The sequence below is a fragment of the Paroedura picta genome, chromosome 6, assembly GCF_049243985.1.
Source record: "Paroedura picta isolate Pp20150507F chromosome 6, Ppicta_v3.0, whole genome shotgun sequence".
In the NCBI taxonomy this organism is placed as follows: Eukaryota; Metazoa; Chordata; class Lepidosauria; order Squamata; family Gekkonidae; genus Paroedura; species Paroedura picta.
The window spans coordinates 62,191,705-62,217,810 of record NC_135374.1 but is presented as its reverse complement, the minus strand read 5'-3'; the positions used below and the strand labels follow the sequence as shown (position 1 = coordinate 62,217,810).

Here is a 26,106-nt window from a genome sequence, read left to right as displayed (position 1 = left end):
TTATTTCACTAAGCAACAAAGTTGGCATCTAGGTTTGCTGGATCTGGTACCTGAGCGCATGCCTCTGTTGGATGGCCTGTTGTTGATGGAAATTGATTTGTGTGTGTGTGTGTGGGGGGGCTTTCTGTAAGTGTGAAGAGTCCTGCTAGCCAAGGCCTGTGAAAGAGAAAGAAAATCTCCTAATATCTGATTCTCAAACCCTGCCTACTATGCCCTGTCTTCAGACATAAGGAAAATAGCGACTAGAGACCGGGCCTTTCCTGTGGTGGTCCATCACCTTTGGATGCCCCACTTGAGGCTCATCTGGAATCCACTTTCCTTGCTTTAGGCACTAGGTTGAAATTTGTCTTCTAATCCAGCCTTTTAATTGTGGGTTCCATCTGCTTCTGTTTTACTAGTAGTTTTTAAATGTTCGTTCTGTTTTAATATTGTGGTTTTTAATAGCGAGGCCTAGGATTCTGAAGAAATGACATGAAAACATTCCAGATAAATAAATAATCTGGGACACAGTCTTATCAAATATGAAAAGACAGGAAAAAGAAGCAGCCAAGATGAATAACGGTGACAGCATTTATTATTATTTATTTTGAAAATATTAGTCCTCTTCATAAACCTACTTGAGATAGCTCACAGAGCAAAAAACAATATACTACCATCATAAAATAAAATAAAAATGTAATCCATGAAATAATTTATCAAATATTCCAAACATTTAATGCTATTTTACTGAAATACTATAATCCTGTGAAGTAGTCCAATTATGCAGATTGGAGCTGAGACTGGGACCATTTCTGCATTAGGAGACATACCTCATTTTAGCCTTGCTTTGGGCTTGACTGGAAGATGCGAGTTGGCATTCTGCTTCCCTCATTTGGCCTTTCTTCCCCCTCATTAATTTGCCGTATGTTTTCCACATTGGGGTTGGAAGGAGGGAGCCTCCCATAATGCTTTGCTGAATATCCCATTCCAAAAGGTTCCCCGGCCCTGCAAAACGGCCCCTGCTTGGACCTTTCTTTTAATTGTGCCCTTTCCTTTCAGGATTCTGTTCCTTTGATTGCCCCTCCTTTCCCTCAAGGTGTGTATGTTTTGAAAAATACACACACAAAGTTATAGCATTGCAATGCTGGGATGTAACAAGCAAAACTATTTTTTTAGAATCATAGAGTTAGGAGGGGCCATACAGGCCATCTAGTCTGACAGCTCAGTCCTCCAGTAGGGGATTGGAGAAGGCAGGTGTGGACTTTCCCCATCTGAGCCAAAAGCTGGCTTCTGAAGCATGGGGTGAGGCGGTATGGAGAAATCTGTGTGCATCTTCCCTCATCAGGCCTATGCAGCCTCGTGCAGTGTCAGGGAAGGTTCCACAATGCTGCATGGGGCAGCTGTCAGATCACATCAGGGAGGAGAGGCACAGAGGTCCTCTTGCTTCCCCTCCCCAATTCGAGCCTGTGCTGCACTTGATAGTCTTGTTTTGTTATTTTAAAAAATCACCTGGGGAGGAAGGGGGTGATCAAAGAAATGTGGAATGAAGGGGTGCTATTTGGGGGAAGAGATGCAGGGCATATGGAAGAGAGTGCTAAGACACCTTTCCCTCTGGGAAGGGGAGGGGGGCAGCAATGAGGAAAGGGGTATGCCCAGACACTCATAATGGTGGGCGCCACGAAAATCCAAATGCATGCATTTCCTTACTGAACACCCCCAAACAGACTCCGTTAGACCCCCCCCCCCAAAAAAAAAAACAGCAAATGGGTTTCTTGGGATTCCTTTGCTTCAGGACAAGTAAGGGGGCTTTTGGGTTTGTGGCTGAAAAGGTGAATTCCAGTATGGAAATGAACAAAAAACGTGACCCTTTAAACATGCAAATCTGAATGATATCCCTTTGCTTAAACAGTCTGGGGGAGAGAGGGGTGCTTAACAAGGGTAGACTGGGATAACAAAAGGGCCCTGGTTTCCCCTGCCCCAGCCTAGGGTTTCCAGTAGGCTTGTGTGCTTTGGCCGCCAAAGCGGCCGTTCATGCCTGTAGCAGCCAGCACTGTAGCGCGGGGGAGGAACAACACCGGCACACACAAGCAGGTGCAGAGCTTTGCGCTTGCAGGCAGGCAGGCACTGGGTCACGTGCCAGCCCCGGCCGCCCCTCCCGCCCACGCCACAGCGCTGGTGACTTCGGGCATGAACAGTCACCTGAATGTTGACAATCCTACCCCACCCCCAAATGCCACTAAATGTCCAAGAGTTTCCCAGGCCACAGTTGGCAACCCTGCTCCTAAAGGAGGGAGGAAGGAAGAAAGAGGCAGCCTGTCTATCCAGGTGCTCTCATCTTTCTAAGACCTGAGTGGGTCAGGAGCCTCCCTGAGGCAGGCCTTGTGTGTGTCAGATGCCACCTTCTTCCAGGCCAAGTGGGCTTGTAGGCCAAGGGAGCTGGGTGTCATCTCTTCTGGCCTCAATTGGGCCAGATGTCTTCTTGCTGGGCTGGTCTGTCCTTGGTCATTGGCCCACTGGAAGAAATTATATCCTATTGTCCATAAACCACTCTGAGCCTCAGGGGAGGGCCGTATATAAATACAATTTAAAAAAAGAAAAAAAAAAGGCCAGTCTCCTCTTGATGCTGAAGTTCATGACGCAGGTAGGAATGGCTACTGCATAGCTCCATCTCTTCATTCCTATTCTGCCTCAGCTCTCATACTGGGGGAGCAGGTAAAGAAAAAGCTAAGCAGTGTTTAAAGAGTTTTTTAAATAGGATTGCTAGGGGTATGTCAGCTTCTTAATGACATTCTTCTACGTTGCAAAAGTGCAATTCAGAAAGTCATTGTGCTTTCCTCTGAGAGTTGTCCCCACTCTGGTTCTCCCTAGGGTTGCTGGCCTCTAGGTAGGGGCCAGAGATCTCCCACAATTACAGCTCATCTTCAAAGGACAGAAATCTGTTCCCCTGGAGAAAACAGCTGCTTTAGAGAGGGGATTCTAGGGCATTATACCCTTTTGAGGTTCCTCTCCAGGCACCACTCCAAATCTCCAGGAGTTTTCCCACCTAGAGTTAGTCACCCTAATTCACCCTTACTGTGGTAGTAAAAATTTGATCTTCATGTCCACTGCCACTTAAGCTACTTCACACATTACATGTATTAAATATACATCTAAAAGATTTAAAATCTAAATGTAACCTAGGCTTATTTGACAAATGCATATCATTTTCAAGCTGGTTGCATAGGTTTTGGGAGAGTTACTGACTGCTTCTGTTGTAATGCTGTGCATATATTACTCAATTTGTCCTTGTTATTTGATATTTTCTTGTTTCTGTAAGCTGCCCTAGGTGCGTTGAAAGTGGAAGGTGAGATATAAATCTAGGAAATAAAATGTCACACAAGTAGACTCATGAGAAAAAGTTGGTTAGCCAAAAATCTTCCTGAGTCTACAACTGGTGGGTATGGCTCTGCATAATATGTGAACTGGACCTCTCGTCGTTCCACATGTCAGGTTTTGCAGAGCATTATGATGTTTTATAAAGGCACTAACAGAAAGCCTGCTGCAAGCTGAATAGCAGCAGGCACTAACGGGATGGTGGTTGTGGGGGAGGCTGTGATGGCGAGTCATGGAGAGGGCTGGCACTGCCCTGGTGACCTTAGAGTCACAAGGGAGGGGAGTTTGGGTTGGGCCTGGGGCTGCCAATCCCTAGGTTAGCTGGCAGTGAGCGTGCAAGAACCTGGACAGAGGTGGCTCCCACAGTGCAACGTCCCTCAAGGGGCAAGCGAAGGCAGCTCAGAGGACTGATGCTGTAGGCTCAGGGGGAGTGGCGGGAGCCTCCTCTTGGGTGCTGCCTCTGTCTGGTCACTGTGGCTGCTGTCGCCTGACAGCCACCACCATAACCTCCTGCCCACTGCCGCCTCCTGGCCTCTGTGGCAGCATGAGCAGAGGCATCTCAGAGGGCTTGCGCTGTTGGCTGCTTGCTTTGCACAGCCTTGCACACTGCCTCCATAGCTCCGGCAGCCAGCCTCTGACACTGGTGCTACTGCTGCCAACTCCTCGTGTGGGGGTATGGCCGGCTCAGTAGCAGCAGCAGCTTTGGCACCTCCTCCTGGCTGCTGCCACCTCCTGGCCACTGCAGCCGCCATCACCTGACCTACTCCTCCTAGCTGCCGCCTCCTGGCCATGACCACCCACGTGGAGCTCCACAGACGCGCAAGCGACGGCAGCCTGGCTGCCAGAGAGCCAAATGGCCAGCAAGGGAGGGTGATCTTGGTAGGAGCCGTATTTGAGCTCGGACACTTGCCAGGTGCTGGACACGCTCTACCCCCCGGCCAGTTTCTGAAATATTAAGAGGACCAATGGATGGATGGATGGATGGATAAGGATAGTTACTGTAGTTTTTGCCCAGTGAATCTCTAACTTTCCTGCTTGAACTCCTAAGTAACATTTCTCGAAAAAGAAATATAGAAGAAGAAGAAGAAGAGTTGGTTCTTATATGCCGCTTTTCTCTACCCGAAGGAGGCTCAAAGCGGCTTACAGTCGCCTTCCCATTCCTCTCCCCACAACAGACACCCTGTGGGGTGGGTGAGGCTGAGAGAGCCCTGACATCACTGCTCGGTCAGAACAGTTTTATCAGCGCCGTGGCGAGCCCAAGGTCACCCAGCTGGCTGCATGTGGGGGAGCGCAGAATCGAACCCGGCATGCCAGATTAGAAGTCCGCACTCCTAACCACTACACCAAACTGGCTCTCAGTATAAACCATACTAGATTGATGTTGCAGCATCCGTGTAGCATGGTTTATATTTCTTTTTTCAGAACGTGCATTTAATATTTACAGGCTCCAGAACTAGGACAATGAATTGCATCTAGAATATGGTTAATAATATAGTTTCTGTATAATAGTATTTTTTTATTGTTTGTATAGTTTGATTATCGATTTGAGGCCTATTTATCAGAAAATGTTTGAACTTTTTTGAATGACAATGCAAGTATTATTTGCAGTGTAGCCTCTTGTCCGTTGTGTTTCAAGGTGCATATAATGATCAGTAAAGATTTTCTGCCAGTAGGTAACATGGGGATTTATGCCCTTTTCTCACTCTTTATCAAAGGATGCTGCTGACAAGCCATCCTTTCCCTTGGCATTTTCACTTAGTGCATCTGGAATGGGGAATTCATCTGCAAAATCTCTCTCCTTCAATTAGACCATCAGATGAGGCCAATGATACCTTATGCAAAATGGGTTGGAGGAGTCCTAGTGAAAGAACGTGGTTCAGTGATATTCAGGTTTATTAGGATAATTCATGTGAAAATAAACCATCTGTTAAAAAACAAAGCACAACTAATGCTCCTGCAACCTATTAAGCATCTCGTTTCTATATACATGGATTCTACATACTTAAGGCTCTCTTTGCTTCACTGATAGCAGTATTCATAAGCATGCACCCTAGTGAGACATTTGTTCTGTGAACCAGAGGACATGAGTGGTTGAGCCAGGGGACAAATGCTTTGCTCACGTTCCCAGACCCATCCTGACTGTGACCCTCTACCGATTGTTTTAGTCAATGCTAGTCAGTCCAGTTGGCAGACAGTGTGGGTCCTTTTGCAGCACAGAAGGGACGTGCTCTCCCCTTTTGGTGTCTGCTTTCCTGTCCATTTTGAGCAAGGGAACAGGACTAAAGTGAAGGAGCAGTTATTGCCACTGACCTTGCACTCTGCCTTTGACTGGGCAGCAGTTGCAAGGAGCTGAACCTACCCTGCCTCCCAAAAGTGCCAGGAGCAAACTGTATGTAGGGATAGGGGTAGAATTTCCTGTAAACCTTTCTGAGGGGGGGGGGGTAAATCAGAATACTTCAGACCAAGGAATAACTTCTCATACCTTTTGGGAGCAACCAATTATTCTCCTCCAGAGAGAGAGGGGGGGTTACTCTTTCCACCAAGCACCAAAGTGTTGTTACTCTCTTCAAGGGTAAAGTTCTGTCTAAGGCCATTTACCCTAAGGCCAAAGAGCCTCTTGTGGCGCAGAGTGGTAAGGCAGCCATCTGAAAGCTTTGCCCATGAGGCTGGGAGTTCGATCCCAGCAGCCGGCTCAAGGTTGACTCAGCCTTCCATCCTTCCGAGGTCGGTAAAATGAGTACCCAGCTTGACTGGGGAAGGCACTGGCAAACCACCCCGTATTGAGTCTGCCATGAAAACGCTAGAGGGCGTCACCCCAAGGGTCAGACATGACTCGGTGCTTGCACAGGGGATACCTTTACCTTTACCTTTAAGGCCATTCAGTGGTGCTTTGATGTGTACATCAACTTGTGGGGTAAAATTACCATATAACCTCCTAGACACATGAGGCCCACCAATGTCTATGGGGTGGTCCACAACCCCCACTTCAAATGGGGATACCAGCAAAGTCTGCTGCATCACCGTACCACTAATTGACTATAGCTCTGAGCTACAAATTTGTCAGGGCAGCTGGATGTCAATGTAGCAGAGTCATAAGGGATGGGTAGCAACTCCTGGTCAAGCTGCTAAGAGGTGGTAACAACAAAGAAGGGATCCAGGGTTGAAATAGTGAATGATTGAATGGTTAACCCCAATTTCTTTTCCTTGCACAGCCCTGAGGCAAACTGAGGCTACAGTTCGCAATGTATCTATGGGGCAAGATTGTGATCCTCATTTAATTTCTTTGAACCTGAAGTTTAGCCAACCATCCAGCATTCCAAACTCTGAAATCCAAAGGGCAACTCTGTGCCAGTAACTTTGAGAACTTTTGGGGGTAGGTGATGGGGAAGGGGAGTGCCGCTGATGCATACATATCAGTCCTGGGTGATCACTCATAAATGAAGTAATAATATTATTGATGATATAGGAAATTCCCAATCTCTATGGGAAAGAGCATAGGGATTGGAAAAATTTCTAGCATGGAGCAGATGCAGTGACAGGAAGTGATGCTGCTATGTCCATAGCATCACCCTCCCCATTTTGTCCTAACACTAAATAGCCTGAGAATGGGGGGGGGTGATTTCCAGTGTAGGTGGCCAATTGGCAATCCTATTACGATTTCTTGGGATGTGATCTCATGATATTACATGGTCACAATATGGTGCACTTCATTACTATCAAGGTTGATTCTGGTTCAGATAACTGTTTGATTATACTCCTCTGCTTCAAATCCATGTGCTGCCTCTTTAAATTCCTGAAAGCTTCAGTTTAAGGGCTATGCTTTTATTAGGGCCTTCTTTGAAATAGGAGAGTTCCCTGGGGCTTTGGATATGTTTAATTCAATTTCTGCTGTGCCTGGGAACTCTTTCAGACCAAGAGTCTGACTAGCTACCCTTGGGCTTTCTTGATAAATTGCTCAGACACTAGAGTAGGAAGAAATTCTGATGTCAGGTGACTCTTATCCTAACCAGTCTCAGTCAGTGACTGCAGGTAAGATGAAGTGAGCTTTGTGCTGGCTGGTAGTTGCCTAGCAACAGAGGAAGGTTTTCAGGCTCCCACCTCCTATCACCAGTATGAGGCTTTAGACTGCAAACATGTGACTCTACCTTTTCCACTACCAAGCTCTTTGCCTCCCCTTTGCCTAAAATGATTTTTGCTACCCTTTACAAGTAATTTGTGGAATAATTACTCTGTAGGGGACCTTTATTTTCCAGACACGAAGTAACAAAAGGTCAGGACTTACTACTTTTGTTGGTTACAGTAAGTTGGCGATTTTGGGGTGGTTTGTGTAGAAGCCCAGGAGGCTTCATTCATTGCTATATTGTTGCAAGGAGAACATCACTACAGCATTGCCAGCTTTTTTGCAACAGGGCTTCTATGCCTCTGAAAGCTGTGTGAAAAGCTTACATTATATAGCTGAGCCATTGCCCAATGTGAGACAGTTATGTGAAAAGTTTCACCAGATGAAGAGGGGATTCGTTGTGGTTAATGCAGGTGTGGAAGAGATGTTATCAGTTCTACAGCATAGCCTTTTCTGGAGAAAAAGGGCCTTTTTGCACGGGGATCTTTGTTGCAAATTGGTCACTGAATGAAAAATCGCCATTTAAAATAGTGGAATTCGTCGTTATGCATACCTGGCTTTGTAGTGGAATCAGTTGCGTTTTTTAGCGTTTCCCACAGGCTTCCGGTCTCGGCAGAAATCGCTAGAAAGGAAGCGCTATTGCCAAGCTCGTCCCGCCCCTGGCCGTCAAGCAGCCAATGGGCAGCCGTTAGCATGCTCCCAAACAGCCCCTTTCCCTTTAAGGAAGGTTTTTTAAAAAAAAAAAAACACACCCATTATAACGAATCTGTGATGATTCGTTGCTACGGAGAGACCCATCCAGCTGCCTGGGGTGTTTGAGCTGTCGTTTGATCGGTTGATCGTTAACACGCTGCCTCCGAGTGAAAAAAAAAAATCCCCCCCCCTCTCACGGGCCCGATTTTCGGCTGAATGGAATGTGTGAAATGTGTGTGCTTAGTGACTGAAGGGGAGGGACTGAAGCCGGGGAAGCCTCTGTTCGAGCTGTCATTTGATCGTGGCCATGCTGCCTCCGAGTGGAAAAAAAAAATCCCCCCTCCCCCCCCTCACGGGCGCGATTTTCAGCCGAAACAGTGTGAAAAATAAAGGGAAAATACATCAGCAAACGGGCTTCTGCGGGCTTCTTGTGCTTAGTGACTGTAAACAGCTCTGAGGAGGGACTGCAGCCTGGGAAGCCTCACTGGCTAAACGGAGGCTCGCCGGTGCATTGATCTCCACTCGCTCGGGGAAAAAAAAATGGCGATCGCTTCGCCGGAAGTTTGGAGGACAGGCTCAGGAGGAGGGACTTTGAAGAAACCGCAACAATGTTAACGCACAGGTCTTTATCGCTATTGTTGCAGATTGGTTGCAGGAGTGTATCGCTTTCCGGAGGGTGAATGCACTTTTTGGGATTCCCCTGAAAGCGCTACAACGAAGCGCTTTTTGCGGGTCGGTTTCAGGAGTGTTGCAGATTGTCTACGACGTCGTGGGTTATTCCAAATTAGTAGCGTTTTCAATTAGCAACCATTGTGCTATTTTGAAGCCGTGCAAAAAGCCCCAAAGAGTATTTCAGTCCTGGACCTGACACCAAGACACATCTAATCTTCTGTACCATACATATAGCTGGAGAGGGATGGTGGGAAGAGTTGGGTCTCATCGCGTACCTAATTGGCCATCCCTCCAATGAATGGCCAATCAGGTAGGCTGTCCCATCCCTGGCTGCATCCTTCTCCAACTTCTTCCACGTGGAAGAAGTGCCAGCCTGCTCTCCTGGGCTGATGCCCAGAGGTAAGCCAGCTGGTGCGTCTGGGAGGGAGGGATGGGGGGCCAGGGACCATGCTTGGGGGGAGGGTTGTTGCTCAGCCATTGGCTAAGACCTGGGAAGGAAAGGGGGCTAGCTTTGGCCTCTGCCACAAGTGTGGGGGGGGAACAGGATTGCTGCCACTTGAGGCGTTGCCTCACCAGGCAAGCTGCTGGGCATGGCAAGCCACTGCTGAGAGTTACGGAGAAGGGCGCGGGGGCACTGTGGTGCAAGTCCTCACTGCTGCCTGTCTGCCCATCAGCCCAGCCTGCCGCTTAGCCATGTACTTGGCAGGCTGCACAGCCCAGCAGAGTGCTGCCACTCAGAGCACAGCCAGCTGATGGGTGGGGGCTGGGGGGAGGTGAGGCCTGGCCTCAGCGCAATGAGTCAGGGGACCTGGAGCAGCCACAAAGCCAGCTGTCCCTGCTACTTGTCTGCCTGCCCTTGGCCCCGGTCTTCCTCCAAGTTGTATGCTCGGCCAAGTCTTACGCTCGGTTGTACAGTGCATCCTGGGTGAGTGCTGGCCTTCCAGGTGGGGGCTGGTGTGTGCAAGCTGCAGCCTCAATGCCAGGGTAGCTGGCTGCTGTGGAGAGGTGGAGAGGGGAACCTGTGGGAAGCTGAAACACCAGCCCTCTCCACTACCTCCCATGACTGCCTCCAAGTCATGTGCTCAGCTGGCTGTCTGGCCCAGGAGGGTGCTGCCCTACCATGTGGTAATGGGTGGGGGAGAGGCAGGGACAGGCACCTGGGGCAGCTATGAAGCCAGCCATCCCCACTGTCTGACCACCTGATCGCCCGCATGTGGGCCCAGCCTGCCTCCGAGCTGCACAGTTAGCTGGCTGCGCAGTCCTGCGCAGTCATGTGCAGGCCAGCTAGCCAGTGGGCAGGTGCTGGGGGGGACATGAGTCGTGGCCTCGGTGTGGCAAGGAAGCCCAGCTGCCATCAGGAGGTAAGGAGGGAAGCTTGTGGGAGCCATGAAGCCAGCTGTCCCCGCCGCCTGCCCGCCCGCCCACATCCCCAGCCCACCTCCGAACTGTGCACTCGGCCAGGTGTGGCCTGGGCAAATGTTGGCCGCATGGAAGCCAGCCAGCTGGAAGCTGGGGGGAAATAGCTCTGGTTTTCCCTATGCTGCCTTCAAGCTTCGCAGCTTTCCCATCAGGCCAGCCTGCCACTTAGCCATGTACATGGCTTTCCCTTTCCTCCTTCCCTCCCTCCCTGCTTCCAATTGATGATCCTAGCACCTTTTGTATTCTGGGGTACAACAGGCTTTGCCCATCTGTCCCTCTTAATAAAACAGGGGGGGTTGGGGGGGGGCCAAATCCAACATCAAAACTTCTGGATTGGCCACTTGGCCCTGGGCTGACAAGTGGAGGGGCCAATCAGAAGGCACGAAGCGCCTTCTGATTGGGCCCTCACCAGGACAGACCAGAATTCCAGCAAGTCAGAAAGCGCAAAGCCAAAGTTCTGACAGGGCCAAAGTTTTGACAGGGCCTGCTCAGCCAGCCCACCCAGGGGCAATCTGGAGAAGTGGCTGCCAGTCTGCTCCTGACCACCGCAGGGAGAGGAGGTCAGTAGGGCTGGCAAGGGGGATGAGAACAGAGGCTTGGACAAGCTGCGCCTTTCACACAAAGGCTGTCCTAACTGTCATGTCCAACTGTAAATTGCCTCAGAACAATGACAGAGCTGGCAGGAGGCTGGTGAGTGCGCTCTCTCCCCCTCCCTTCAGGCCTGCTTGCGAAGGAGCATTTAACAGCCCCTGACTGAGGGGAGGGAGGCGTTTCCGAGAGTAATGTAGAGGAGTCTGAGGGCCTTCCTTTTGAGAGGGGGGGAACTTTCCCCTTCTGCCAAACAGTTGGCTGATAGGGAGGCCACAGAAAAGCCCCTTCTCACTTAAAATACTGCTCTGGCTGGGGGTTAGACACAGCCAAGCCATGTGTGTTTCTTCTTTGCAACTCTCTGCAGATTTGAGGCCACTGCATAGCATTATTCTGCAGACGAAACTGGATGCTGTTGCAGAGATTCTTTTGTCTCCTGTTTCATCTGCACAACAACCCTGTGCAGTAGACCTCAAGTCTTTCAATTCAACAACAACCTGTGTGGGAGGCCTTAAATGTTTCTTCTCTACCACAACCCTGTCCAAAGTAGCCCTTTCTGCCTGGGGAGCTGATCTTTATACTCTGCAGGTGAGCTGTAATTCCAGAAGCTCTCCAGACTCCACCTGGAGGTTGGCTACCCCTGGGTTGGAAATATTCCTGGAGATTTGAAGGTGGGACTTCAAAATCGTACAATGCCTCAGAGTCCAGCCTTCAAAGGAGCCATTTTTGCCTGCAGTTGGAAGGGAGTGATGCAGGTGTGTTCCTCCTGGGCTATGGGCTATGGCCAGCCCTTACCAGCAACTGTTTGTATTCTGGGGCGCAGACAGGCAGACCAGCATCAGTCCTATGAGTCTGGAAAGTGCAGGAAGATCTAAATAAATATTTACAGCCTGAAACTGTAAATAGTGAACAAGTAAATGGCTGGAGAGACATGGGAACTAAAGTGACTTTTTTCAAGTTTGGCCTGGCAAATAAAAAAACAGTATAAAAAACCTTACTAAGGTCAAGACTGCTGTGCACAAAGAGTCTTCCTTTTGGGTTGCCAGCATCCTTGTGAAGCTCTCTACCCCACCTCCCTCATGGAGAGTCTGCTATGGAGAGAGGAAGGGAAGGCGATTGGAAAATGCTTTCATAGAATCATAGAGTTGGAAGGGGCCATACAGGCCATCTAGTCCAACCTCCTGCTCAATGCAAGATCAGCCCTAAGCATCCTAAAGCATCCAAGAAAAGTGTGTATCCAACCTTTACTTGAAGACTGCCAGTGAGGGGGAGCTCACCACCTCCTTAGGCAGCCTATTCCACTGCTGAACTACTCTGACTGAGAAAAATTTTCTCCTGATATCTAGCCTATATCGTACTTGTAGTTTAAGCCCATTACTGCGTGTCCTTTCCTCTGCAGCCAATGGGAACAGCATCATGCCCTCCTCCAAATGACAACCTTTCAAATAAAGATGGCTATCATGTCTCCTCTCAACCTTTGAGACACCTGATGCCTGCTGGGTCACTGTGGCCCATTCCCAGTTCTCTCAGACCTCTCACAGCCCCACATCCCTCACAGGTTGACTATTGTGGGGAGACGAAGGTAAAAGGTGTTTATAAACCGCTTTTAGACTCCTTTGGGTAGTAAACAACAGGGTATAAAAATCCATTCTTCTTCTAAGGAGCAACCATGAAAGAAGCATGTGGGCACGTAACATTTTATCAACAGTGATAAAATGGAGAAGAAGGAACAGGGTGGACACCTGTGTACTGTGACTACCCCATGTGTATTAGGGCAGAGGGGCATTTCGGTGTCTGTGGCCTAATTCACAGACTACAAGAAGGGAAATGACGCAGAACTGGGATGAATTGGTTGCCATGTAATCTTCCCCTAAAAAGAGTCTCCAGTCTGATTTTCCCTTCACATATCTCTGGAAAGCTCATCTGTAACCACTATGCAGCAATTCCCAAAGGTCAGTCCTCTCCCGTACTCAGGGATCATTCCAAACCACAGGTTCTTGACACCATGTTCTCATTTGCCACCACCACCTCTCACACAACACACACATTCAACCCCATGCCCTTACAGGCTGGACAACTCCTCTCCTTCCTCTTCCCACTGCCAAGCTCTATCACCAGTTGTATTCTTGGATACAACGGGCTTTGCCCTAGTAGTGTATATTATGTGTTGTCAAGTCACTTTCAACTTATGATGACCAAAACAACCTTGCTTAGGTCCTGCAGACCAAAGGCCATGGCTTCTTTTGAGTCAATCCCTCTCATGTCGATTCTGCTTCTTTCCCTTCCTAGTGTCATTTTTCCAGTGAGTCCAATCCTCTCACAATGTGATAAAATTACAATAGCGCCAGTTTAGTCATTTTAGCTTCTGGGGAGAATTAGGGCTTGATTGGATCTCGAACCCAGCTATTTTTTTTAGTACATAGCAGGATGGTGTTGTCTTGCAACACACTAGGTGGTTTTCAGCCAGTCATACTTCAGATGAAGTCTAGAATTCCCTGGGAATTAATATTTATATCCAGACTACCGAGATCAGATCCTGAATTTCCCAAGCTGGAGTTGTCAATCCTAAGAGGAAGAGGAAGAGGAAGAAGAAGAGTTGGTTCTTATATGTCACTTTTCTCTACCTGAAGGAGGCTCAAAATGGCTTCCAGTCACCTCCCCTTCTCTCTCCCCACAACAGACACCCTGTGAGAGAGGTGAGGCTGAGAGAGCCCTGATATCACTGCTTGGTCAGAACAGCGAGCCCAAGGTCACCCAGATGGCTGCATGTGGAGGACAGCAGAATCAAACCCAGCTCACTAGAGTAGAAGTCCACACTCCTAACCACTACACCAAACTGGCTCTCTAAACAGGGCCTCATATGAGAAAAGAAGATTGGGATCTCTGCAGGATTGAGGCTTTTTCAGTGACCTGGTCTGACCAATTTTCTGATAAAGAGCAACATAAAAATTAAAGGTTAGAAAGAAAAGCTGAGGTAAATTTCCAAAAGGTACTGGTAGTGGTGCTGGGACAAACAAATATTCAGGAAGCAAAGTGGGACATTTTCTGTTGGGAATCCTTGGACTGGAGCCAACCAACTTTTTAAGTGGTGAGAAGTTCCAAAGGGCAGTGGCTAATTAGATTGGTTACTTATGGAAACAAAATTTAGGGCATTATTTGTTGTGTTCACTTTATTTAGGCCAGGATTGGAGATACACAGTCTTTTCTACTATTCAGCAAATACCTCTATGTGAGAATGAAAAGACTTACATTTAGTGAAATATAACTTTTGAACTTGTCCATTGGGTTATGCTCAAAATTTTACAAGCTAGGCTCCAGCAATATGTGGACCGAGAACTTCCAGAAGTACAGGCAGGATTTCGAAGAGGCAGAGGAACTAGAGATTAAATTGCCAACATACGCTGGATCATGGAGAAAGCTAGGGAGTTCCAGAAGAACGTCTACTTCTGCTTCATTGACTATGCTAAAGTCTTTCATTGTGTGGAGCACAACAAATTGTGGCAAGTTCTTAAAGAGATGGGAATACCAGAGCATCTTATGTGTCTCTTGAGAAACTTATATGCAAGTCAAGAAGCAACAGTGAGAACCGAACATGGAATCACTGATTGGTTCAAAATTGAGAAAGGAGTTCGGCAAGGCTGTATACTGTCACCTTGCCTATTTAACTTGTATGAGGAGCACATCATGAGAAAGGCGGGATTAGAGGAGTCACAAATTGGGATCAAGATTGCAGGGAGAAATATCAACAACCTCAGATATGCAGATGATACCACTCTAATGGCAGAAAATGAAGAGGAACTAAAGAGCCTTTTGATACGGGTGAAGGAGGAGAGTGAAAAAGTTGGCTTGAAACTCAGCATCAAGAAAACAAAGATCATCGCATCTGGCCCTCTCAATTCCTGGCAAATAGATGGGGAAGAAATGGAGATAGTGACAGATTTTATTTTCCTGGGCTCCAAGATCACTGCAGATGGGGACTGCAGCAAAGAAATTAAAATACGCTTGCTCCTGGGGAGGAAAGCTATGGCAAATCTAGACAGCATCCTCAAAAGCAGAGACATCACCCTGCTAACAAAAGTGAGTCTTGTCAAAGCTATGGTATTCCCAGTTGCAATGTGTGGCTGCGAAAGTTGGACCATAAGGAAGGCCGAGCGTCAAAGAATTGAGGCTTTTGAACTCTGGTGCCGGAGAAGACTCTATTCCCTTGGACTGCAAGGCGAACAAACCAGTCAGTCCTAGAGGAGATCAGCCCGGACTGCTCCTTAGAAGGCCAGATCCTGAAGATGAAAGTCAAATACTTTGGCCAGCTCATGGCCACCCCTTAATCTCCTTTCTCGCTCCCATCCATCCATTTATCTTCTGCCTTTCTTTCTTGCATTCTTTCTCCGATTGCTTACTCTCCTTTCTCCCCGTCTCTCTCTCTCTCTCTCTCTCTCTCTTCCTTTCTCTATGCCTGCCTTCCTTCCTTCCCTCCCTCCCAGGGAGGGGGGAAGGGGCCACCTACTGCAACCACCCAGTGCCCCCTAGCACTCGCTGTATTTTCTCTACAGCAGGCTTAATTTCTAGTTTTCCACTAAAACCCCAATGTGTCCTTGGCTAGGACCATTTTCCAACAATGAAGCCTGATTGAGAAGATATTTACAGTTGTTGAGAAATATTATCATACTAATTGTCGTAGGCTCCCATCCTGTATCCGACTTCTGGCCAAGTCTGTAGGGTAGGCTGAATCACAGTCAACCTCACTACAAAGTTTTGTCTGTTTTCCAATAGTGCTTTTCCTTTTGATGCTTTCTTCTCTTTTTCCAATCACCTACTAGCCAACCTACCTTTATGTGTCATCCTGTTTTTAGCCTTTTCTCCTTTCTTCCCCAACAGCCTCTCCTTGGGAAAACTCTGGCAGCTCTGGCCACCAGTCTGGGCCAGACCCTGTAGCACAGTTGGAAATCTTCAGTGACTTGTAGGGGAAGTACCTCAATTTCCCCTGTATCTGTCTCCCTACGCTATTACCTCTTTTTCTTCTCCTGCTAGTTCCCATATCCTCCCCTTTCCCTACTTCCTTTCCCCTTCCCAGCCACCAAACAAACAAATGCTTATCTGTATCCATCCTCAGTCACATTATTTATTTCATTTGTACCCTGCCAGCTTTAATATTAAGGACCACAATTTGGGACTTGCATACCTGAGTGACTGCCTCTCTGCATATATCCACTGAAGAACACTTGGCTCAGCAAATTCCAACTTGCTGGTGGTCCTGACCCCAGAAAGCTGCACTTGGCCTTGACCAGAACCAGGGTTTTCCCCACCCTGGTTCTGACCTCATGGAATAAGCTGTTCATGGAGACCTGGGCCCATATGGAACTTCCAAAGTTCTGAAGGGTCATGCAAGACCGACTACTAGCGCCCTACTTATCCCTGGAACACGTGGCCACAGTGATCATCAAGCCTGGCTACTAGTGCCCTACCTGTCCCTGGAACACCTGGCTACTGTGATCCATGCAATGGTCACTTCCAGGTTAGACTTCTGTAACTCATTCTATGTGGGTCTACCCTTGTCCCTAACAGCAGCTGGTACAGAATGAAGCCGCACAGATCCTTACCAGGTCATTCTGGAGGGCCCATGTTAGCCACTGCTGAAACAACTTCAGTGGTTGCCAGTTTGCTTCCGAATCAGGTTCAAGGTATTATTTTTGACCTTTAAGGCTTTGCATGGCTTGGGCCCTACCTATCTACAGGACCGCCTACGTCCTTATATCTCCTGAAGGGCACTCCGCTTTGCGGGTATGAATCTGCTGAGGATCCTGGGGCCCTGGGAGGTACTCCTGGCCTTGACCAGGGCCAGGACCTTTTTGGTTCTGTCCCCTACCTGGTAGAAGGAGCTCCTGGATGAGCTGTGAGCCCTGATGGAACTCTCTGAGTTCCACAGGGCTTGTAAAACGGAGCTCTTTCGCCAGGCATTTGGTTGAGGCCAGGCAGGGATCTTGGGGTTTGAGATGGGGTCCTCCACCCCCCCTTAATTCCTGTGTACAGTGCTAGGCTAAGTCAGAAGCCCTGTTACTATTCCATTCTAACTGCCAATCAAAGCTTGTCATTTGGACCGATACCAATGGCTCGGAGTATGGGAAGAAGTTTTTAAGTTAAATTGTGTACTGCTATTATTGTATTAATAGCTAGAAAGCCCATTGCAAGCAGGAATGCAATGGGCACTAGGAGCCAGGGGACACAGGGAGGTGCAGATGTCTCTCTCTCCCTCTCCCTATGTGTCTCAGTGTGCCTTGCAGCAGGAGGCATAGCAGGTAATCAGGGCTGGTTTGTAGGAGGGAAGGAGGGCTGGTGTGCAGTTTGGGGCAGCTCTCTCTATCTGTCTCTTTCTCCCTCCGTCGCAGCAGGGGCAGCTCTCTCTGTGTCTCTCTCTGCCTCCCTCACAGCAAGAGCGATAGGAGGGAATGAGGGCTCAAGTTCAGTCTGGCAGGGCTCTGTGTATCTCTCTCTGTCTCTGACGGGTCTGAGAGGAACATGGCTAGCATCCAGAGAGGGAGGGTGGGAGCTGTAGGGGCAGGGCCAATCACTCTGATTGGCCCTATTCCAACTTGGGCAGCCGGACATGTTCCACACCCCCCCCCCCCGGCTGTTTCACAAATATATAGAGGAACCATGGATAAGGATTATGTGATTGTATTGGATATTGCTTGTATGCTTTTTGTGAACTACCGTGACCCAGCTTGCTGAGAGCAGCAGTATACAAATTTAACCATAAATAATAAATAAATAGGATGGTGTTCTTCCACCAGGCATTTGGTTATGGCCAAAGGCTGCACCCTTAACATCCATATGGACCCCTGCCTAGTCTGCCCTGCCTAGGATTCTTCGCAGGCAGTTTGGTCCCATCTCACCCAGGCCAGTAACTGCAATTCCATTGGCTGTGTGGCCTTTGGGGAACTATAAAATGACTAGAAACTAAGCCCGCTGTCCCCCAAATACAGCGGGCGCTAGCAACCTTGGTGATTGCAGCGGGGTGCCTCTCCGGCTTCCCGGCCGCTGCACGGACACCCGAGGCCGGCCGTGAGGTGGGACACAATCCGCTGCCAGCTCCATGGACCCCCGTGGAATGGTGCCTACCTTTGAGAAGAACCTTGGTCTTCAGCGGGCGCCGCCGGTGGCGGGCATGGTGCTGCCTTTTCCGCAGGGGCAGAAAGCAGCCGGTCCTGGCGGTGTGGGCCGGCGGGCGACCCGGGCTGTTAGGGGGCAGCGCTGCCGGTGGCGTTGCTGCTGCTGCTGCATCTTGTGCTGGTGGCTGCCGCCGTGGCTATTCCCGGAGCAGTCTCCGTCAGGCGGCCCTGTCCTCGTGGGCCGGGAGGCGACCTGTACTCGTCGACAGTGGCGCGGCTGCCGCTCGCATGTCTGCTGGGGCCGCAGGCTGCTGGGGCTGCTGGGGCTGGCGTCAGGCCGCTGGCCAGGGAGCAACTGTAAGCCGCGCTGTATGCGGCTTGCAGTTGCTCCCTTGGCGGCAGGGCAGGAATCGGAGAGGCCAATTGGCAGGCACCCTTCTTCATCCCGGACAGAGCCCACCCTAACTCCTCCCCCCAAGGCCTTACGGCTTTATTTAGTCCGTGGCGCCTGCAGCGCCGCAGGCGGGGTTAGGATTGCTTAATTAAATTACCTCTATTCTTTTAATTTTTAAGCTTTCTGTGTTTTTATTTGGAGTTTTATTTAGTATGCCATTGCAAGCCATCCTGGACCACTTTGGAAAGGGGCAGCCTCAAAGTCCAAAAACTAAATAAGTAAATAAATAAAAAATCTTAAATTTTCCTCCGTTTTATTCTCACAACAACCCTTTGAGGTAGGTGATGTTGACAGTGTATGACTGGGCCAGGGTTACCCAGTGAACTCGTACAGCAGAGTGAGCACACAAACATGGGACTCCCAGATACTAGCCTGAAATGCTAACCATTACATAACATGACCATCAGGTATACTACTGTGGACAAGAATCTCGCAGAAGAAATGGAGTAGCCTTCATAATCAATAAGAGAGTAGGAAAAGCAGTCTTGGGATACAATCCCCAAAATGACAGAATGATCTCAGTTCGAATCCAAGGCAAACCATTCAACATCACAGTGATCCAGGTCTATGCCCCAACCACTGCTGCTGAAGAGGATGAAGTTGATCAGTTCTATGAAGCCCTACAACACCTTCTAGAAGCAACGCCAAAAAATGATGTGCTTATCATCATGGGGGATTGGAATGCTAAAGTAGGAAGCCAAAAGATAACCGGGATAACAGGCAAGTTTGGCCTTGGAGTACAAAATGAAGCAGGGCACAGGCTGGTAGAATTTTGTCAAGAGAATACAATGGTCATAGCAAACACTCTTTTCCAACAACCCAAGAGACGACTCTACACATGGACATCACCAGACGGTCAACACAGAAATCAGATTGACTATGTGCTCTGCAGCCAAAGATGGAAAAGTTCTATCCAGTCAATAAAAACAAGACCAGGAGCTGATTGTGGTTCAGATCATGAGCTTCTTGTTGCAAAATTTAGGCTTAAATTGAAGAAAGTAGGGAAAACCACTAGGCCACTCAGGTATGAACTAAATCATATCCCCAACGAATACACAGTAGAGGTGACAAATAGATTTAAGGAATTAGATCTGATAGACAGAGTGCCTGAAGAACTATGGACGGAGGTTCGCGACATTGTACAAGAGGTAGCAACTAAAACCATCCCAAAGAAAAAGAAATGCAAGAAATCAAAATGGCTGTCTGAGGAAGCTTTACAAATAGCTAAGGAGAGAAGGGAAGTGAAAGGCAAGGGAGAAAGAGAGAGATACACCCAATTGAATGCAGAATTCCAGAGAAAAGCTAGAAGAGATAAGAATGCCTTCTTAAATGAACAGTGCAAACAAATAGAAGAAAACAATAGAATGGGAAGGACCAGAGATCTTTTCAAGAAAATTGGAGAACGTTTCATGCAAAGATGGGTATGATAAGGGACCAAAATGGTAGGGACCTCACAGAAGCAGAAGAGATTAAACAAAGGTGGCAAAATTATACAGAAGAACTATACAAGAGCGAGCTTAACATCCCTGATAACCACAATGGGGTAGTTACTGACCTGGAGCCAGACATCCTGGAATGTGAAGTCAAATGGGCCTTAGGAAGTCTGAGCAACAATAAAGCTAGTGGTGGTGACAGCATTCCAGTTGAACTATTCAAAATCTTAAAGGACGATGCAGTAAAAGTGCTACACTCAATATGCCAGCAAATTTGGAAAACTCAACAATGGCCACAGGATTGGAAAAGGTCAGTTTACATTCCAATCCCAAAGAAGGGCAATGCCAAAGAATGTTCAAACTACTGCACCATTGCACTAATTTCTCATGCTAGCAAAGTTATGCTCAAAATCCTACAAGCTAGGCTCCAGCAATATGTGGACCGAGAACTTCCAGAAGTACTGGCAGGATTTCGAAGAGGCAGAGGAACTAGAGATCAAATTGCCAACATACGCTGGATCATGGAGAAAGCTAGGGAGTACCAGAAGAACGTCTACTTCTGCTTCATTGACTATGCTAAAGCCTTTGATTGTGTGGAGCACAACAAATTGTGGCAAGTTCTTAAAGAGATGGGAATACCAGAGCATCTTATTTGTCTCTTGAGAAATTTATATGCAGGTCAAGAAGCAACAGTGAGAACTGACCATGGAATCACTAACTGGTTCAAAATTGAGAAAGGAGTTTGGCAAGGCTGTATACTGTTGCCTTGCCTATTTAACTTGTATGCAGAGCACATCATGAGAAATGCGGGATTAGAGGAGTCACGAATTGGGATCAAGATTGCAGGGAGAAATATCAACAACCTCAGATATGCAGATGATACCACTCTAATGGCAGAAAGTGAAGAGGAACTAAAGAGCCTGTTGATGCGGGTGAAGGAGGAGAGTGCAAAAGTTGGCTTGAAACTCAACATCAAGAAAACAAAGATCATGGCATCCGGCCCTCTCAATTCATGGCAAATAGATGGGGAAGAAATGGAGATAGTGACAGATTTTATTTTCCTGGGCTCCAAGATCACTGCAGATGGGGACTGCAGCAAAGAAATTAAAAGACGCTTGCTCCTGGGGAGGAAAGCTATGGCAAATCTAGACAGCATCCTAAAAAGCAGACACATCACCCTGCCAACAAAAGTGCGTTTAGTCAAGGCTATGGTATTCCCAGTTGCAATGTATGGCTGCGAAAGTTGGACCATAAGGAAGGCCGAGCGTCAAAGAATTGAGGCTTTTGAACTCTGGTGCTGGAGAAGACTCTTGCGAGTCCCTTGGACTGCAAGGCGAACAAACCGGTCAGTCCTAGAGGAGATCAGCCCTGACTGCTCTTTAGAAGGCCAGATCCTGAAGATGAAACTCAAATACTTTGGCCACCTCATGAGAAGGAAGGACTCCCTGGAGAAGAGCCTAATGCTGGGAGTGATCGAGGGCAAAAGAAGAAGGGGACGACAGAGAATGAGGTGGCTGGATGGAGTCACTGAAGCAGTAGGTGCAAACTTAAATGGACTCCAGGGAATGGTAGGGGACAGGAAGGCCTGGAGGATCATTGTCCATGGGGTCGCGATGGGTCGGACACGACTTCGCACATAACAACAACAACACATAACATGAGTTTTGAGGGGTGGCTGCTGTTTAATGGTAGCACGCAGTTTGGCCTGGCTTAGTCATGCAAATCAGATAGCAGCAAGTTGCCTGGGGGTTATTGCTGGGTCTGACCATCGTCCTATCCTCTGCTGGCAGAAACTAAGACCTAAAGACTGGAAGTCTTGGGCTATATCAGAAGAATGGCATCAGAATTGCAAGATGTCTTAGTCCCACTGTATATCACATTGGACAGACAGTGTGCAGTTCTGGAGGCCTTACTTTAAAAAGGACATGGACAAAATTAAGAGGGTGCAAGGGAGAGTGATGAGGATGATCTAGGGCCTGGGGACCAAAGCCTGTGAGGAAAGGCTGAGGGACATGGGAATGTTCAACCTGGAGAAAATAAATTGGAAGGGGATATGATTGCTCCCTTTAACTATTTGAAATGTTGTCACTTAGAGGGCAGGGAGTAATTCCTGTTGGCAGCATAAGCTAGAACTCTCATTAATGGGTTTAAACTAGGTGTAGAATGGTAATGGCTAGATATCAGCAGACAAAAATTCAGTCAGAGTAGTTCAGCAGTAGAATCAGCTGTCTAAGGAGGTGGTGCGCTCCCTTTCACTATGGTCTTTAAACATTGGCTGACGCATACTTATCATGGGTGCTTTAGGCTGATTTTGCATTGAGCAGGGGGTTGGACTATATGCCCCCTTCCAACTCTATGATTATAAGTACTGTTGAAGTTGCCTAGCAATGGCCACTGATGTTAACCCCCCTGTATTTTTTCAGATTTTGGGGTAGAGAGCCAGAAATCCCTCTGATTTGACTCATCTACTGTCACAACTTTCTGGGACTGGAAGAATGAAGAAAGTAGCAGTCACTGGACTAGGAAGATTATTGCAGACATAACAGCGAAGCCTTTTCAAGATATGGACTGTCACCTAGTCAACAAGAAGGGATGGGGGCCCTCTAGTCCTGGAATCTGACCTTTGCTTGTTCAACATACCATAAGCTAGCTTTTGTTCTGCAGTTGAGTACGGCCGACCTCTCCAGATGTCTGTTTGTCTGTCATGATTACTACTGGTAGTAATCCCTTAGTCTCCACTGCTTCTATAGGTGATTCATTGTCAGTGTTGTCCACATGAAAAGTGTGACATTTCTGCATGCTTAGCCACTAATGTTTTCAATAGAATTTAAAATATGCATATCTGTCTGTAGGCTTTACGTAGTAGACCATAGTCTTCTGGGAACTACTTTCATTAATATTGAGCATTTAAACAAAATGGTTATGTATCTAAATAAGAACTCTACCAGGAGGGATGCTTGTACGCTATATGCACATGACATAACTTCAGTTATTGGACCCTTCAAAAGGTGCAGGTGGTACTCTTACTTTTGCTTTTCCATTGTTCAATAAAAACTTGTGAAGGTCACAGAAACAATGAAACACAAAGTATCCCTTCTGGAAAAGAAGAGCCATTCTTTTTCTTGTGTGGTGTGGAATACAGTAACCTCTAGAACTGTTGAACCATTAAAGTATATCGACTTGCAGGTGACATCTTGTAAATGTAGCTTGACTATTTTGATTCATTATTGTTGTTCCTTCATGTACACCAAGGAAGCACACCTGTGGGGATCTTACTGATCTAGCCAGGATTCAGTTTTCCTGTCAGCAAAAGAAGAATAGGGGCCAGAAAAGTCTGCATTTCTTTTGAGTACTTGTTTCACATTGGATAAAACAATTTAAAAGATGTTTTAGAAAATGCTTCCCACAGGAGGCGCCATCTCAGAAAGTTACCCAAGATGAATTTAGAAAACCAATGATTTGCCTCCACTGAGGAAAGGCAAACAAATAGCATATTTATCCTCCATTTTACCTGACAGGATTTAAGATGGTGGTAGGCTTGAGCCTCTTGTGGCGCAGAGTGGTAAGGCAGCAGACATGCAGTCTGAATGCTCTGACCATGAGGCTGGGAGTTCAATCCCAGCAGTCAGCTCAAAGTTGACTCAGCCTTCCATTCTTCCGAGGTCGGTAAAATGAGTACCCAGCTTGCTGGGGGGTAAACGGTAATGACTGGGGAAGGCACTGGCAAACCACCCCGTATTGAGTCTGCCATGAAAATGCTAGAGGGCGTCACCCCAAGGGTCAGACATGACCCGGTGCTTGCACATACCTTTACCTTTACCTTTAGGCTTGTTGGGTGGAGAATAGTAGTTAATTACACTATGGTCATCTAGCATATAGAAGGGTGTATAAAATGGCCATATCTTTTGAGTACAGGACCTTTATAGTGGAAAAAAACCCTAATTTCTTCATTACATATTTAGCATAATGTGAAGCTTTGTCAGCTGAAACAAAATGCAAAGGTATTAGGTAAGGAGATCTGTTTCAAAATTAACAATCTACAGTCCAGAGTGATACCACTTGAAAATCTCCTTATGACACTAAGGCCTGAGAAGTTTTTCACATGATATTGGCTGAATTCATCATTGGATCCTTCTTGGAGGCATTCCGATTTTTTTAGATAAGCATCACAAAAACCAAGTCAGGAGTGTCCAAAACAGAAAGGCCTCTATGCTTTTGTAACATCTCCATAACAGTTTCACTTTAATTGGTCATTCTGGATGTTGTCATGGTAGCCATCTTGAAAAATCAAGCAGATGGTTTGTGTTTGTGTGTGTGTGAGACTTTGGGCACTTATGTGGGTGTTCCCATTTTGTTTTTATCTGTTCAGAATTTCATGTATATAGCATTCTCTTGAATGGGAAAGTATGCAGAAAGATAAACCTGTATGTTCTTGTAAATGTATGAATATAGACCAGGCCTAGGTACACTGTTGGGCTCAGAACACAATATTCCCTCAGAATAAAAAGGCCCAACCCTTTCCATATAGCTGCAGTTACTTGAATGAAATTGCTTTCATTTCATTTGGATAGGGAAAACAGACTAAGATTTAACAGTTGGAATTGTAGTTTAATTCACTAAATTTGTCAGTAAATCATGTTATATACTTCTAGAGTAGCCACCCCTATCGGCACATTAGGTATGCTTAACAATCAGGTGCTGCTTGGGAAAAATCAGTTGAGCACACTGGAGGCGAAACCGCCGGTTCTAGCATCTTCTCCTCCTCTGTGTGGCGGGCTCTGGGCTGCCCTTCTGGCTGCTTGACGACCAGAGGCGAGGCGAGGCGGGCTGCGACGGATGGAGGCTGGCGAGGGGCTGACTGCCTCCCTCTCTCCTGCTCCGAGGCTGGGAAGGTTAGGCGAGGGATCAATGTGATTAGAGCTGCAGGAGAGGGAAGATGTGCCTGCGTGCCTGCTCGCTGCAGGGCTGTGGGGGCTGAAGGGTGGTGCGCCTGGAGCCTGCCTCCTGCGGATCGAGGGCCGGAGATGACCAGGCATGGTCTGCTGCTGGCGGGCGAGGCTGCTGCTGCTGCTGTGCACCTGTAGACCTGCGCGGCTCTCCCCGGGCTCGGAACGGAGCACCTGAGCTCCTGGCAACCGCCGCCTCTCGCCTCGAGCCGCAGCTCCCCGCCCGAGGAAGCCAGTGGCAGCGGAGGAGAGCCGCGGAAGGAGGGACGGAGCCCTCGCGCCAAGGACCAGACGCCGCCGCCGCCGCCGCCGCCGCCGCACCCCCTCTCGAGCGAGCGAGCGAGGAGCGAGGAGCGAGCGAGCGGCGCCCAGCCCCACAAGCGGGACGCCTGCTCGCCTGCCTCCCCGGGTTCACCTTGCCGCTGACAAACCGGGGACGAGGGCGAGCCGGGCGCAGCGTGCGGAGCCAGGCGCATAGCGGGGAGGCTAGGAAGGAGCAGGGGCATGTGGATATTGGCCGCCGTCTTGTTCCAGAGCATCTTGAATGGTGAGCTGCGCTGCCCAGCCCTGCACGACCCGGGGGCCCCGGCCGGGCGGGGGGGGGGGGGTTGCGGGCGCCTGTAGCTTCCGCGCTGCCGGAGGGCTGCGGCTCCGGGACCAGGCAAGAAATCGCTCGCTAATCATTTAAATGAGCTTACCTCGCAAAGTGACAGCCTGTAATCCTGTGTACTGTATATCTGTCTCATTCCCTATCAAACTCTCTTGGAGAGAATATGGGAAGCTGCATCATTTCCCTGATAATAAGTACAGGATTTTACCCGAGATACCCTAGGGTGCATGTATCTGTTTGGAAGGCAGGTATGGTATGCTTCTGGAAGGTTAGCAGAGGATAGATTTTTTCCTTATCGACATTTCAATTTTGATAAAACCTACTACTTTTTATGCCAGACTGTAGTACTTCTAGACGTTGCTCTTTACCTATTGCTCTCCAAGGAAGGGACTTTCTATATAGTCATCACCCCCCTTGCCCTCATTTATGTAGAAATTTGCATTGGTAAGCATTACGTCACCTGAAAAAAGGCCAGGGACTCTTTTAAATCAATTTTCAAAGTTATAGAAGAGATGTAACAATAGAAAGTGAAAAACATAAGCTTTTTTTTTTCTATTTTCCTGGCATTTTGTCACACCATTTTTATCCATATTTGCTTAGAATCCATGCACTGGGAGGTTTTTTTGGAATGAAAGGGAGGTTGAACTAAGCAACACATTATGGTTTTAATTCATAGCCATTGATACTATCTCATCCATCAGTTTTAAAAAAGCA

The 26,106-nt window shown here is 47.9% G+C and overlaps 1 protein-coding gene across 10 annotated transcripts in view; it reads left to right on the top strand.

Annotated features, from left to right (window-relative positions):
- Positions 1–26,106, top strand: part of DSCAM (DS cell adhesion molecule) — a 603,397-nt gene that overhangs the window by 126,929 nt on the left and 450,362 nt on the right. For 4 of the 10 annotated variants that reach the window (XM_077342744.1, XM_077342743.1, XM_077342745.1 and 1 more), the window contains one exon: positions 22,260–25,329. The exons of the other annotated variants lie outside the window; for them this stretch is intronic. In XM_077342744.1, coding sequence (XP_077198859.1) covers positions 25,287–25,329 — 43 coding nt within the window. In that variant the 5' untranslated portion in view covers positions 22,260–25,286. The remainder of the gene's footprint in view (positions 1–22,259; positions 25,330–26,106) is intronic. 10 annotated transcript variants of the gene reach the window in all.